Below are 14,439 nucleotides of genomic sequence, written 5' to 3' on the forward strand. Positions count from 1 at the left end.
GAATTTACAAAGTTTCAATAATTTATTACTAATTGTAGTTTAATATAAGTCGCAAATAAAATAGATTTTTGTGAATATGATTATCTTGATTATTAAATGTTTTTTTTCTAAGTATTAAGTATATTTGTTTTGAAACAAATATATTTAATAATAAAAATATTTTTGTCTAGTTTAAATCTGAGATATATTTCAAACTTTTATAAACCGTGTTTTCTTTTCTGTATAACAATTCTGTAGATGATTGTTAATAGATTTAAAATATGACATCACACATTGTATTTTTAATTGACGAAGATCCACTATGCTCCAGCAAAAATATTGTTTCACAAATACATCTAGCTTGTTTACGTATTTTATCTTACTATGCAAGTCGTATGACAAAAACATCTATCTTTTGGGGATACAAATTTTATAACTCTTTTAAAAATCATTCCAATGAATACAAGCAAAGAATCTTCTTAGAGTATGCATTAGAAAAGTTTAATAAATTTGAACAAAAGTTATACAAAAAAGTGCACAAATCTTCATGTATACCAAATGTAAAGCCAGGTGTTATGTTGAAAGTAGCTTTAACAGAGATACTTACAGAGTTTCAATGGGATCAACCACAGTTACTATCACCTTGTAAATTGCATTCTAGTTCTAGCAATCATTCAAATAATTTGGTATTTCTCATCACTAAGTATCCATTTGATAACTATTTCAATGAAGAAGTTTTTGACAAAAAGAGCTTTTTTAATGCTCTATTTCCACCAATGCTGTTTGAAAAATTTGTTCAACAGAGTAAAATTAAACTGTGTTGGATTTATACTGACTCTCCTGGTGAAAAGGTTTTTTTACAGTGTTTTAATATGCAATTTTGCATTGTTTTATATATGCTTACAATTTTGTTATGTGTATATATATATATATATATATATATATATATATATATATATATATATATATATATATATATATATATATATATATATATATATTTATATATATATATATATATATATATTTATATTTATATATATATATATATATATATATACACAGTAGCGTGCAAAAGTAACCGGACAAGCGCATAACTTGAGATAACTTTTTAATGAAAAGCCCAATTTCTTTCAAATTTTCACTGAAATGTCAAAAAATTGATTACAAATCTAAAAACAAATGAATTTTTACTAAATCTTAGCAATCTAATCTTAAAAGTTCATTTAATTAAAATTTCCGCATGCAAAAGTATCCGGACAGAAAAAAAAAACTCGAATTAGATTTTTTTTTAAACATTTTTTAAATTGAAAATACTTTATTTTAAAGTAAATTGCTTTAGTACTTTGTCGAGAAGCCCTTAGCATTAATTACTGCTTGACAGTGACAAGAAATTGAGTCCACAAGCTTCATTATCACAATAATTTTGATTTTTCACAATTCTTGTTTCAGAATATTCAATAAATCACGTTGCTTGTTAGTTTTCGACCTGAAATTTGTCGATAAATGAGCTTACATAGATTTTCAATAGAATTAAGGTCAGGGCTTTGCTAAGGCTATTCGATTAATCAAATTTCATTGGTTTTGAAAAAGTTTTTCACAAGGGTTGAAGTGTGCTTTGGGTCATTGTCCTTCTAAAACATCCTTCCTCGAGGCATTTTGTCTTTAGCATGTGGTAGCATAACATTCTTGACTATATATTTGTACATATTTTTGTCCATTGGCATCAATCAAATGGATAGGACCGATACAACCTCTATTCAAGTTAGCCCAGTTCATAACGTTTCGACTTCTGTGCTTTACTGTTGGTAGCTGGTATTTAGGATCGTTTTTATGGCCTTTTGGTCAAAGGATATATCTAATATTATCAGATCCAAATAACATAAACTTAAATTTATCACTAAAAAGTACTTTCAATTACTGTTTTCTTGCCCAAAATAAATGTTAATTAGGAAATCTTAAGCGTGCTTTTCGATTCTTTATATAGATAAAAAGTTTCTTTGTAGGACGTCTTCCAAGTAGATTTGCAGACCTAAAAAGACCTGAAATTTGATTGTGTCAACACAATCAAATGTTCAAACTATTAGGCCGTGTGATTGGTGGAAGTCTCATAATGATTGTGTAAATCAGGAATTACTGAAAGTTATTGAACAGTTACTTACTGCTGTTGCTTCATCTGCAGGAGTTGAATGAATATTTTCATCATTTGGTCTTATGCATTCAAACATTATAAATAGAATAGGAATTAAGAAAGTAGGCAAATTGGTAAATCTTAGTTTTAAATTAAAATTAAAGTGAAAAAAAATAAAAACTTGAACTTTTTTCATGTGCAAATTTTATTTCAATATTAAATTAAATTCTATTTCAATAATATAACGAGTTTTAACTTTAAGTTTTATTCAAGCCTTAAATTGTTAGAATTTAGAACTGAAAGTTTCTTAACAGTTTTTAAAGTTACAAACAGGATTTAAACTCCCCTCTAACAAAATCATCGTAATGAAACTTATGCACAAAAATTTTGATAAAAAGCCAAAAAAAAAAAGATTTTGTTAGTATATATGATAAAACTGACAATATTATGTATAAAATGGGAATTATTTTAATTTTAGGTTCATGCAAATCGCATATATGTATGTAGATATATATGTATATGTGTATATATATATATTTATGTATAATATATATATATATATATATATATATATATATATATATATATATATATATATATATATATATATATATATATATATATATATATATATATATATATATTTATGCAGCTGTAGTGCAGTTGTTGAATCTTGAAATCTTTTGGTTTGATACATGTTCTGGCCTAATAAGCACCATTGATAAGGAAGTAGGTGTGAAATTCCTGGTTAAATGCTTTTGGCAGTGCTCTGTGATAAAAATGTTAGCTCTTTTTGAAGCACCTAAGAAGCAAAGAAGTCTGAATGACCTCAAATCACCTAAAACTAAAATATATAAAATAGCCGCCAAAAAATTTTCTCACTTTAAAGAATAAATACTGATAAAGAAACAAAATAACCATTTTTATTTTTTTTAACTGTTATTTAATAAAATTTAAAACTAAAATCATCAACTTATTTAATCAAATTCTAAATTTTCTTTAAAAAAATGCAAAACTCAACAATAACATGATTTCTATAATATTATGTTGTTGAGTATATAATATTAATATCAAATATTTTTGGATAACTCAAAATATAAATAGTTTAACCGCAGCTAAAATATTCGTTCACAATAGATACAAAATTGTCAATAACTTTCCCCACTTTTTTTCCCCTACAAAATTCATTTTTTTAAATATGTTAATCTTTACTGAAATAAGTAAATCTAGTATAAAACAAATATTTATTTATATTTACTTTACAAAATAGTAACTAGTGTTATTACCGAAAAAATGAAAAAGGCGCTAGATATTGGTCATATTGCTAGTGGTGTTTTTATCGACTTACAAAAAGATTACAATACTGTTAATCATACCATTTTAATTTCTAAACTGGTAAATATAAAAGTGGGTTAAAATTTCAACTCTAATATTTATATATATACAAGTATACATTGGTGAATGCAAAATACAATTATTTTTATATATATGTGTAATATTTGGAAGTTTGGAACTTTTGATAAATAAAAATTAAATTAAAATCATCTACTTTTTTTTATTATACTGTAACATTAAGGACTGAAAACTTTTTTTTTTACTTAGTAAATCTACAATAGCCACTACCAATAAAACCAATCGCAAACATTTAAATTTCTGGGCAAATAATCCAAAAAATCAAAATTATTGTGATTATGAAGCTGGTAGACTCAATTCCTTGTCACTGTCAAGCAGTAATTAATGCTAAGGGCTTCTCGTATTAAAGCCATTTACTTTAAAATAAAGTATTTTCAAATTAAAAAATGTTTAAAAAAAAAATCTAATTTGAGTTTTTTTTTTCTGTCCGGATACTTTTGCACGTGGAAATTTTAATCAAATGAACTTTTAAGATTAGATTGCTTAGATTTAGTAAAAATTCATTTGTTTTTGACTTGTAATCAATTTTTTGACATTTCAACAAAAACTTGAAAGAAATTGGGTTTTTCATTAAAAAGTTATCTCAAGTTACACTCTTGTCCGGTTACTTTTGCACGCTACTGTATATATATATATATATATATATATATATATATATATATATATATATATATATATATATATATATATATATATATATATACATATTTAGCTTTTGAAGCTGAAGATTCTAAAATCCTAATATTAAAATTTATTTGCAACATTAAATTTTATTACATCAGTTTTTCACAAAATAAAACACAAATTTTCTTTTTACATAAATTTTGATTTTGTTTTTGTTTACATTTTAGTCTTGTTGTTATGAGGACATAGTAGATGTTGGATTAAAAATGGCTAAAGGCAGTTTACTTCCACTTCATACAATCACTATGTTCTACAACAATCAACAGTGCATGGATGTTATTAGTAGAGATTCTATTTTACAAGCGTTGCTAAATCCAACTAAATCACGGCATCAAATACTAAAGCAACAACATTCTTATAAGATTCTTCTTTCTGCAGGTTTGTTTTTATTTTATCAGAAATTTCATTATTAAAAACAGTAAATATTTAATCAGGAGTTCCTCTGTTACAAATTTTTTGAATACCCATTGTAATTTTTTGTTAAAACTGCTTACTTAAGATGATCATTTTGTTAGTTATTTTAAGTGAATAATTCTGCTGGTTCTGCTGGTGCTATAACTCTACTAAACCAACTTACGACATGCATACGCTGCTTAACACTTCAGTTTTTGATAATTTGGCGACAACCACTTATAGTGTCTTTTTGTAGACATTAATTTTTAGTCAGCTAGTAAACTAAACAGTTTACTAGCTAACATACTTGGACGCTTTAAGAAATTTTGTAACAGACTTATGTATGTTCATACTTCAAGTATGCTGTCTGCACATTCATACTTCAAGTATGCAGTCTGCACGTTCATACTTCAAGTATGCAGTCTCAATGTCTTCTATTCCACAAAGTAGTTAGCTTAAGAATTTTTAATCTTTTTTCATAATCAAACTTTTTAAGTGAGTTTGAGACTTTAGTAACTAGATATTGGGCATGCTTACTGCAAACGAGGTTAAACTTTTTTTATGCTTGATCATAAAGCACTTTTTATCCATCCTAATATATTTTTTGCTTTAGAAGCAGGTTTTATTTCATGAGTGTGGTTATTGAGATAAAAAGTAATTGTTATACCAAGGTCACTTTCATAGTTACCAAGGTCACTTTCATAGTTATCAAGGTCACTCTCATTATTACAAAGGTCACTTTCGTAGTTAGGATTGCATAATTATTTCCAGATATTTTGAAAAATGTCTTGTGGCTTAATTTAGGTTTATCATCAAATTGCATAACTTTAAATTTATCAGTTTCTTAAGCTAAATTTCTGGCTAGTTATCATCTGTGTGTATTTCTTTTTATAATTTTTGTTAATCTTCATTTAATATCTTGCTTGTAAATCTGCTGTCATTGGCATAAAACTTGCACTTAATTTAAGACCACTGGATGATCATTTATGTAGATTATAAACGATTGTGGTCCCGGCATGCATTCCTTAGGTACCATTATAGAAATGTTGGCTCAATTAGAAATGCTTTCTCCAAGCACAGCACATTATTGCATATTTGCAAGAAAGTTTTGTATCCACTTTCACAATTTGCCATTTATGTTACATGTTTTTATTTTTGAGCAAGTTTTAGATGAGGCACTCTGTTGAATGTCTTGACAGAATCTTAAAAAACTACATCAGCCCAATTTTTTATTGAGAGCATTTTTGTGATCTACTATTTCCAATCAATTAGCCTTTCAATCTTAATTGCAAACAAATTTGTGTTATTGTTTGGCTATGAGATTGTTTGAATAAGCATGAATTATAAGTATGTTTATGGCGATTCACTTCAAAACTTTAAATGAAATTGAAATAAATAACATTAAGATATCTTTCAACGGGTACTGTTATGTAATGGTACTATTATGTAATGGTGTGAATTCTTTTTGTATATAGTTTGAAAATACCATTAATAGTCACTTGTAATACCCAAGAGTAAACTCCATTCACCCTTTGAGCTTTAATGTCCAAACTGATTAAGTGTTACAAATATTCTTGAAGCACAGTGATAAATCCCTTATATTTTCCTGATGTAAGAGTCTTATAATGTGATGTCTATTTGATTCCTTAACAAATACTAGTTTAAAATAATTGTAAAGAATGTTGTTAATGTCTGTTTCAGAGTTGGATACCAAGTCATCAGCATTAGCTATATCCCTTATTGACTTTGATGTCAATAATGTTTGTTTCAGTTTGACAAAAAATCACTTTTTATTTGATTTATGATGTACAATTTTTTTGATATTTTTTAATACAGATTTTTAAAAACTCTTTTTACTTCTTTTTAGATTGTTTTATAATTTATTTTTATTAATTTAAAATTGTTTCTTTTTTTTATTAAGTTTAATAGTGACCTGTTCATAATTGGTTGTTATATCTTAAAGCCGTTACAATAATTGTTCAGCACACACTAACATGCAGGCACTAACACTCACAGTTGATTAAGAGTTCGAGAAGTTGAAATTTGTGAGCTTGAAAGGTCTTTTTTAGCCAAACAGTATATCATGTTGTTGTTTTTTGAAGTGGCAATTTTTGATCTTAAACCCAATTTTCCTGGATTGATGCCATTTGCTGACTTAATATCTTAAATAATTTTCTTAGGCATCATGAGCTTAATTAATTTATTCAAATTTTCCAACTTTTATTTAAAGTTTTGCACATTTAGCAAGTGATATTGTAGCCATACTGTAAAATAATAATGATTAAATTACACTTGACTTTAGTTTATATAGAGCATATAAAATATTTTTCATTTGATAACTACTCAAAATCTTATGCCGACCTCAAACTGTTGAGGTTGGAAAAAAAAAAATTAAAAGAAAGAGGGTTACCATAAAAGATAGAAACAAGGTCGGCAATTTTTTGCTGGCCTTAAACACTTTTAGGTTGACATTGCCGAATGCTGAATCTAGTATATATGTATGTTTATATGTATATATATATATATACATATATATATATATATATATATATATATATATATATATATATATATATATATATATATATATATATATATATATATATGTATATATATGTATATATGTATATACATATATGTAAATATATATATATATATATATATATATGTATATATATATACATATATATATATATATATATATATACATATATATATATATATATATATAAACATATATATATATATATATATATATATATATACATATATGTATGTATATATATATACATATATACATATATATATATATATATATATATATATATATATATATTATGTATGTATATATATATACATATATACACATATATATATATATATATATATATATATATATATATATATATATATATATATATATATATATATATATAAATATATGTATATATATATATATGTATATATATATATATATATATATATATATATATATATATATATATATATATATATATATATATATATATTCTAGTGCGTAAAGATAAGAAAACAAAACTAGTTTTTCTTACCTTTATAGCATATGGCCTTTTCAGAAAGAAGAAATAAAAAGAAGAATAATGAAAGTAAAAGATTGCTGTCCCATACCTAAACCTTAGTTGATGTAAGAGCACTACTTTGCGGCAGCAGACTATAGGATAGTCGATGTATGTACTGAATCCCCTGGCAGCAGGCTATTTAACTGTGCACAGTGAGTCAAACAGTGGACATTGCTCAAAAATCAATATTACCAAAATAAATTTAAATTAGTTGTTATTGAAAGCCAAATAAATTTCCAGTTCATTAAAAACAAATTGTTTCAAAAGCATGATTTGTTCAGAAAACATACTAGTTTGAATAGTGTTAATTTGTTGCAAAAGTAAAAATAATAGGTATAAATGATATATAAAAGTCATTTTAGGCATTAAATAAGAAAAAATGTCACTGTATAAGCGGTGCTAATGTAATAATTGTATATAGAAATGTTATGAATGAAAATCACAACTGCAGGTTATGGAAATGTGAATGTTAACTTAGATTATATATACATAGATTATTGTAAATAAAATATTTTACATTTAATACCTATTAAAACAACTAAAGTTTAGCAAAATTTTAGTGTTTTTTAACTATATTTTTTATCAGAAAAAATAATTTATCTCAAAAAGTGCTAAGTTGGTACTAGTAAACCCGCATATTTTTAAACTCCTATAACAAAAATGAATAAGATGCTTTTTATCTAAACTGTTCCAACTAAGTGCTTTTAAACAAAAAAAAAGTAAAAGAATGATCATACCCCTTTAGTTTAAATTTTTAAAATATATTTAAAAATGTTAATGCAAATGGTTTTACATTATTTAAGGGAAGATGTGTTCAGTAAAAGTGTATACCTAAAAGTTAAAAATGGATTAAAACCAATTTTTAAAACTGAGGGTTTTGTGGTGTATCTAGTAATAATTTAATATTTTTACTTATTGCATAAACTTGTTTATATTTTGAATTAAATTTTGTTTAAAAAGTTATTAGATAGCAAATCAATAAATATATTTTTACTTTTATCATAATGAAGCTCACTGAATTTGACTTATTTGAATTTTTTATCGCTGAGGAAAATAAACAACCAAAAACTATTTCTGCAAACAAATAAATTGACATTTGCACAAAAAATATTTGTTTAGAATAGCTGGCAAAGATCTACATCTGAAGAAATACAAACTTAAAAAAATGGACTATACTGACATACAATTCAAGGCTGGTAAGGAAACCTGGCTTGAAAAAATCAAAGAGTAAGCAATGTCAATTTACTCCGACTGTGCTCTTGGTAAGCATTCAATGCAAACCAAAAAAAAAACTCTTTTAACTGATAGTTTCAATATATTGCCTAGTTGGAAACATTTTAGAAGAAAACATTCTTAAGTAACATCATTAATTAGAATCTTATTATAATTATCTTGAACCTTTCTTTTGGTGTTTACTTCAGTCAGGCTGTTAACTGATGACGCAAAGGATATTAGAGAACATTTTTTTAGAATTAATCAGTGAAAATGTACTAATGAAAATAAAGTTTGGGTTTTTATGGTAGTAAAAGCTATGCAATATTTAATTAAAAAGATAATGTTAACTCTAGTAATATCATACTAACAATGTTCTGTTTGGTATATGTTTTGTTAATATGGTTGCAAAAATGACCAAATGCCCCACTGAGTCACAAAATGCTGAGTCTTCAAATGGGAAAAGAATCAAGAGAACTGAGTCCTTTCAGTATAGTATAGATTTCTGAAACAAGCAGAGACTACGTTGCAAACAGAGATTTAAAATATAAAAATGAATAAGTTCAAATGTGTGAAAATTTACAGTAGTTTAGGCATTTGCGACTTCCTGTAATTTAATATATGTATATATATATATATATATATATATATATATATATATATATATGTATATATACATATATATATCTATCTCTCATATATATATATATATATATATATATATATATATATATATATATATATATATATATATATATATATATATATATATATAGTTCTATAGATTGTTGCATTTGGGAGTGTGGAAGGAAAAAAAAGATTCTTATGCTAACAAATACATCACTTTTAATTACTTTTGTTCCAACCTTTGCGTGTTGTCAGTAAGTTAAAACCATTAATTTAATTACAAATTAATTGTTTTTAAAAAAAAACGCAAAAAACCAAATTTAATTGACCAGATTGTTTTTAAAAACATTTTTAATGTTTTTAAAAACACTCTGAATGTTTTTAATAATATAAACAATGTTTTAATTTTTTTTTTTTTAATAAAATGTTTTTATTTTAATTTTTTTTGCTGTAAATCATGCAAGGAGTGTTGCTACATTGACTATCTTATAGCCTGACTCGCAACAAAGTGCTGCTACATCGACTAACAAATAGCCTGACTCACAATCGAGTGCTGCTACATCGACTGACAAATAGCCTGACTCGCAACGGAATGTTGCTACATCGACTGTCTCATAGCCTGACTCACAGGGTTTGGTTGGGGCAGGCAGTCTATCAAGTAACAAAAAATAAATTCCGGTCTTGCATTTTAATTTTTACTTTTTGTCAACAAAACTTTCTGACAACCAGTTAGGAGTTATATATATATATATATATAAATTAGTAAAAAACACTTATCTAACTTTTTTCTTCTACTTGAAGTTTCACCATTTCTGGATCATCAGGAAGAGTTACTAAATCTAAAAAAAAATTCAATTTATAGAAAAAAATATTTTACAGGAAGTTATAAATTAATATAGAAAAATTTTAATTACTATATTTTTTTGGTTAACGGGAAGTTGCAGAAAGTAATTATTAAATAAATTTCTTTGGAATGTGAAAGAAAAAAACCACGAATGAATGCTTTGATGTAACAATGGGATGTTACGACGGAGCAAAAATTTGCGAATTTGTAGGTTTATATATTTTAAATACCCTAGCTAATATAATCCAAATTAATCAATTAGGCCTTTATTGCGACGGCGGTTTAATAATAATGCATAAAAAATCAGGGCCACAACTCGATAAAATTAGGAAAGATATTATTAAAGTTTTTTTAAAAACATTGGCTTCCAAATTGAAATAAACATAAATTTAAAAATAGTGAATTTTCTTGATGTCACATTTAACCTCTCAGAAAATTCCTATAAGCCCTACAAAAAGCCTAAAGACGAATTATTGTATATTAATGTGAATTTGAACCATCCCCTTCAAATTCTAATACAAATTCCAATTTCAATTAACAATAGGCTAAACCAAAACTCTTCTAATAAAAATATTTTCAACTCCTCTAAACGCGTTTATGAAGATGCCCTTAAAAAAAGTGGCCTTCAAAGTTTCGAGCTAAAATTTGAAAAGAAAATTGCAAAAAAGCGTAATAGAAATAAAAACATAATTTGGTTCAACAAAAATGATAATTTCGTACAGCAAAAATGTTTCAACAAATATAGGTAATATTTTTCTAAAATTAGTAGACAAACATTTTCCTCCCTCTAATAAATTACATAAGATTTTTAACAGAAATACCATTAAAGTAAGTTATAGTTGCACAAAAAATTTAGAAAGAATTATAAAAGGCCACACTACGCGTTAATTAATAAAAATGAACATATAAAAGAAAAAAACACTGATTATTGTACTTGTAAACAAAAAATAGGTTGCCCTCTAAATGGAAAATGCCTTTCGAAAAATGTAATTTACAAGTGCATTGTTTCCTCACAAAATAACCCTGATAAACAATATATTGGCTTAACCGAGGGGAATGGAAAAAACGTTATGCCAACCACAAACAATCGTTTAAACACAAAAAATATTCAAAAGAGACTATGCTGTCAAAATATCTTTGGGATTTAAAAAAAAAAAATAAAAGTTTTAATTTACAATGGTCTATTCTCAAATCTGCCCCTGCCTATAATAACATTTCCAAAAAATGTATGCTATGTTTGCAAGAAAAATTTGAAATAATTACTCATTTAAATCAGGAAAATTTATTAAATAAAAAATCTAAATTTCTAAATGTAGGCACTAAAATAAATACCTCTTAAAAAATTATAAAAACAAATGACCAAATTAAATTATCCCCATTCCAAAGAAATTTATTTAATAATTACTTTCCGCAACTTCCCATTAACCAAAAAAATATAGTAATTAGAATTTTTTTATAATGATTTAAAACTTCCTGTAAAATATTTTTTTCTATAAATTGAATATTTTTTGAGATTTAGTAACTCTTCCTGATGATCCAGCAATGGTGAAACTTCAAGTAGAAGAAAAAAGTTAGATAAGTGTTTTTTACTAATTTATTATTGCTCTGCTCTTTAAGAACATTGAGCCCTCTATTTGTAAAATACACTAACATAATTTACATATATATATATATATATATATATATATATATATATATATATATATATATATATACATATATATATATATATATATATATATATATATATATATATATATATATATATATATATATGTAAATTATGTTATATATATATATATATGTAAAATATGTAAAATATATATATATATATATATATATATATATATATATATATATATATATATATATATATATATATATATATATATATTATATATATAATATATATCATGTATATTAATATATATTTATTTATATAGAATCTTTAGAGGAATCTGTCATCACCTTGTGCCATTTCACCAAGAGATTTAGTGAGGATGTTTATTTTTTCAACACAGTGTATGTTGATAAAATTGTTCCTAAGGGTAGAATCTCACTCAAGATGTTACAAAATGCTTATATGTATTGTTGCAGTCCAAACCAAGGTAGTTTTTTTTTCTTTTCAGTTAAAATAAAAATATTTTTTTCTTTTTTTTTTTTCCTTCGCTTCCAACAAGGCTGCAATCAACCACTAATTAGGGTTAGAAGTTACTGGAAGAGAAAAGATGAAGATTGTGGAGCAAGATAACAATTGACAGACAACTTAAAGGATTGCAAATTATATGAATCAGGAAAGCAAGATGAAGGAAGCGACTTCCAAGGACTGATGTTTGAGGAAAAAAACTAGAAGAATAAGAGTTTTTGGAGCACTTAGGAACAGTCACAGAAAAAGGATGAGACTTAATTGAGTGGCAAGTAATACGGGAAAAAATTAGCACTAGCTCTTTAGAGTAGTGCCCATCATAATATTTATAGAAAAGATAAAGAGAAGCAACATTATGACGATATAATAATGGCTGTAGGTTGGGTGCAAGAGCAAGTCCAACAATGTTTGCAATGCGTTTTTGCACCTTGTTTAAAAGAGAAAGGAAATCTGCCCCAGATATGGCAACAGTATTCCATACAAGGCTGGATTTGAGATTTATAGAGATAGAGAATAGAATCCGGAGTAAGAAAATGTCAAGCTCGGTAAAGAGATGCAACCTTAGCAGATGCTAATTTTGCAACGGATTTGATATATGGTTTCCAAGAAAGATCAGAAGTAAGAGTTAATCCTAGACAATGAAGGGTAGATGACTCATCGAGTACATTACCTTTCATAAATATAGGAAGATCTAAATTATTGCGATAACAATTGGCTGAAAAAAATTAAGTTTTATTTGAATTAAAGGTCACCAGCCACTGTGAGCCCCATGCTGTAGCAGAAGTAAAATTTATTTCAAGCTCAAATGCCTATCCATGCAATCAGAGAGTGTTGGCTTCTTATCATGACAAGAGTAAATGGTAGCATCATCAGCAAACAATGCCACCTTAGACGTGAAACTAATTGGAAGATTGCTAATGTAAATTAAAAAGAATATAGGGCCAAGGAGTGAACCTTAAGAAACCCCTATAGTTACAGATTAAGAAGGGTGCTGTCCATCGAGGACAATTTTTACACTTTAATTGGAAAGGATGGATTCAATAATCTTAAAGATGTTACCAGATACACCGTAAGAATAAAGCTTATAGAGAAGACCAGCATGCCAAACTTGCATGGTCTTAACCTTTTCACCTTTATCTAATGCACGATAAAACTTATCAGTTATTACTGTTAGCAAGTCAGCTGTAGAACGAGAAGATTGAAATCCATATGATGATTAGAAAGTGAATTATTAGATTCAAGATGAGAGATTAAGTGTTAGTTTAATAAAGTTCAAAAACCATTGCTCTCCAGTATTTTTGAAAATAGGGATGAAAGATGCCGCCTTCCAGCAGGCTGGAAAACAAGACTCTGATAAGCACTTGTTGAATAATTTTGAGAGTATTGACCACAGCTCCGAAGAACACTTCTGCAAGACTATAACAGGTATGTTGTCCGGGCCACAAGCTGTAGAAAAGTCTAAGCAGGAAATCACTTAAGATACAGAAGCTGGTGTGATACGAATATCAAGCAATGAATCAACCTGTCTGAACCATACAGGAGAGGTGGAATAACAGATTTGCCTTTATTATTGATACTATTAAAGATTCTCCAGAAGTCATGAGAGCCTAACTTTTGTGATGTAATATGAGATTTCATGACTTGAGAATAACAGGGTTTGGCGTTAGACAAAATCTTTTAACAATGGTTCCTAGCAGTAATAAACAGGCGTCTGTTTTCTGGAGATATGTTTTGCTGATAAATATGGAAGTAACGGTTTTGATTGGCAATCGCAGCAGCACAGTGTGAGGAAAACCATGGAGGAGAGTGAGGCTTGACCTGGAATCGTCGAGAAGGAACAAGAGATTTAATGCCAGCCTGAATCCACAAAGTTATGTTAGATGCGCATTTGTCCACAGGAAGACAAAAGATT

The 14,439-nt window shown here is 26.5% G+C and overlaps 1 protein-coding gene across 1 annotated transcript in view; it reads left to right on the plus strand.

The window, feature by feature from the left end:
- Positions 1-14,439, plus strand: part of LOC105843703 (uncharacterized) — a 72,410-nt gene that overhangs the window by 83 nt on the left and 57,888 nt on the right. Inside the window, exons 1-3 of the mRNA XM_065815109.1 lie at positions 1-830; positions 4,375-4,585; positions 12,325-12,489. The exon at positions 1-830 is cut by the window's left edge and continues 83 nt beyond it. Of these exons, the coding sequence (XP_065671181.1) occupies positions 261-830; positions 4,375-4,585; positions 12,325-12,489 (946 nt within the window). The 5' untranslated portion in view covers positions 1-260. The remainder of the gene's footprint in view (positions 831-4,374; positions 4,586-12,324; positions 12,490-14,439) is intronic.

The sequence above is a fragment of the Hydra vulgaris genome, chromosome 13 (assembly GCF_038396675.1).
Source record: "Hydra vulgaris chromosome 13, alternate assembly HydraT2T_AEP".
NCBI classification, from domain to species: domain Eukaryota; kingdom Metazoa; phylum Cnidaria; class Hydrozoa; order Anthoathecata; family Hydridae; genus Hydra; species Hydra vulgaris.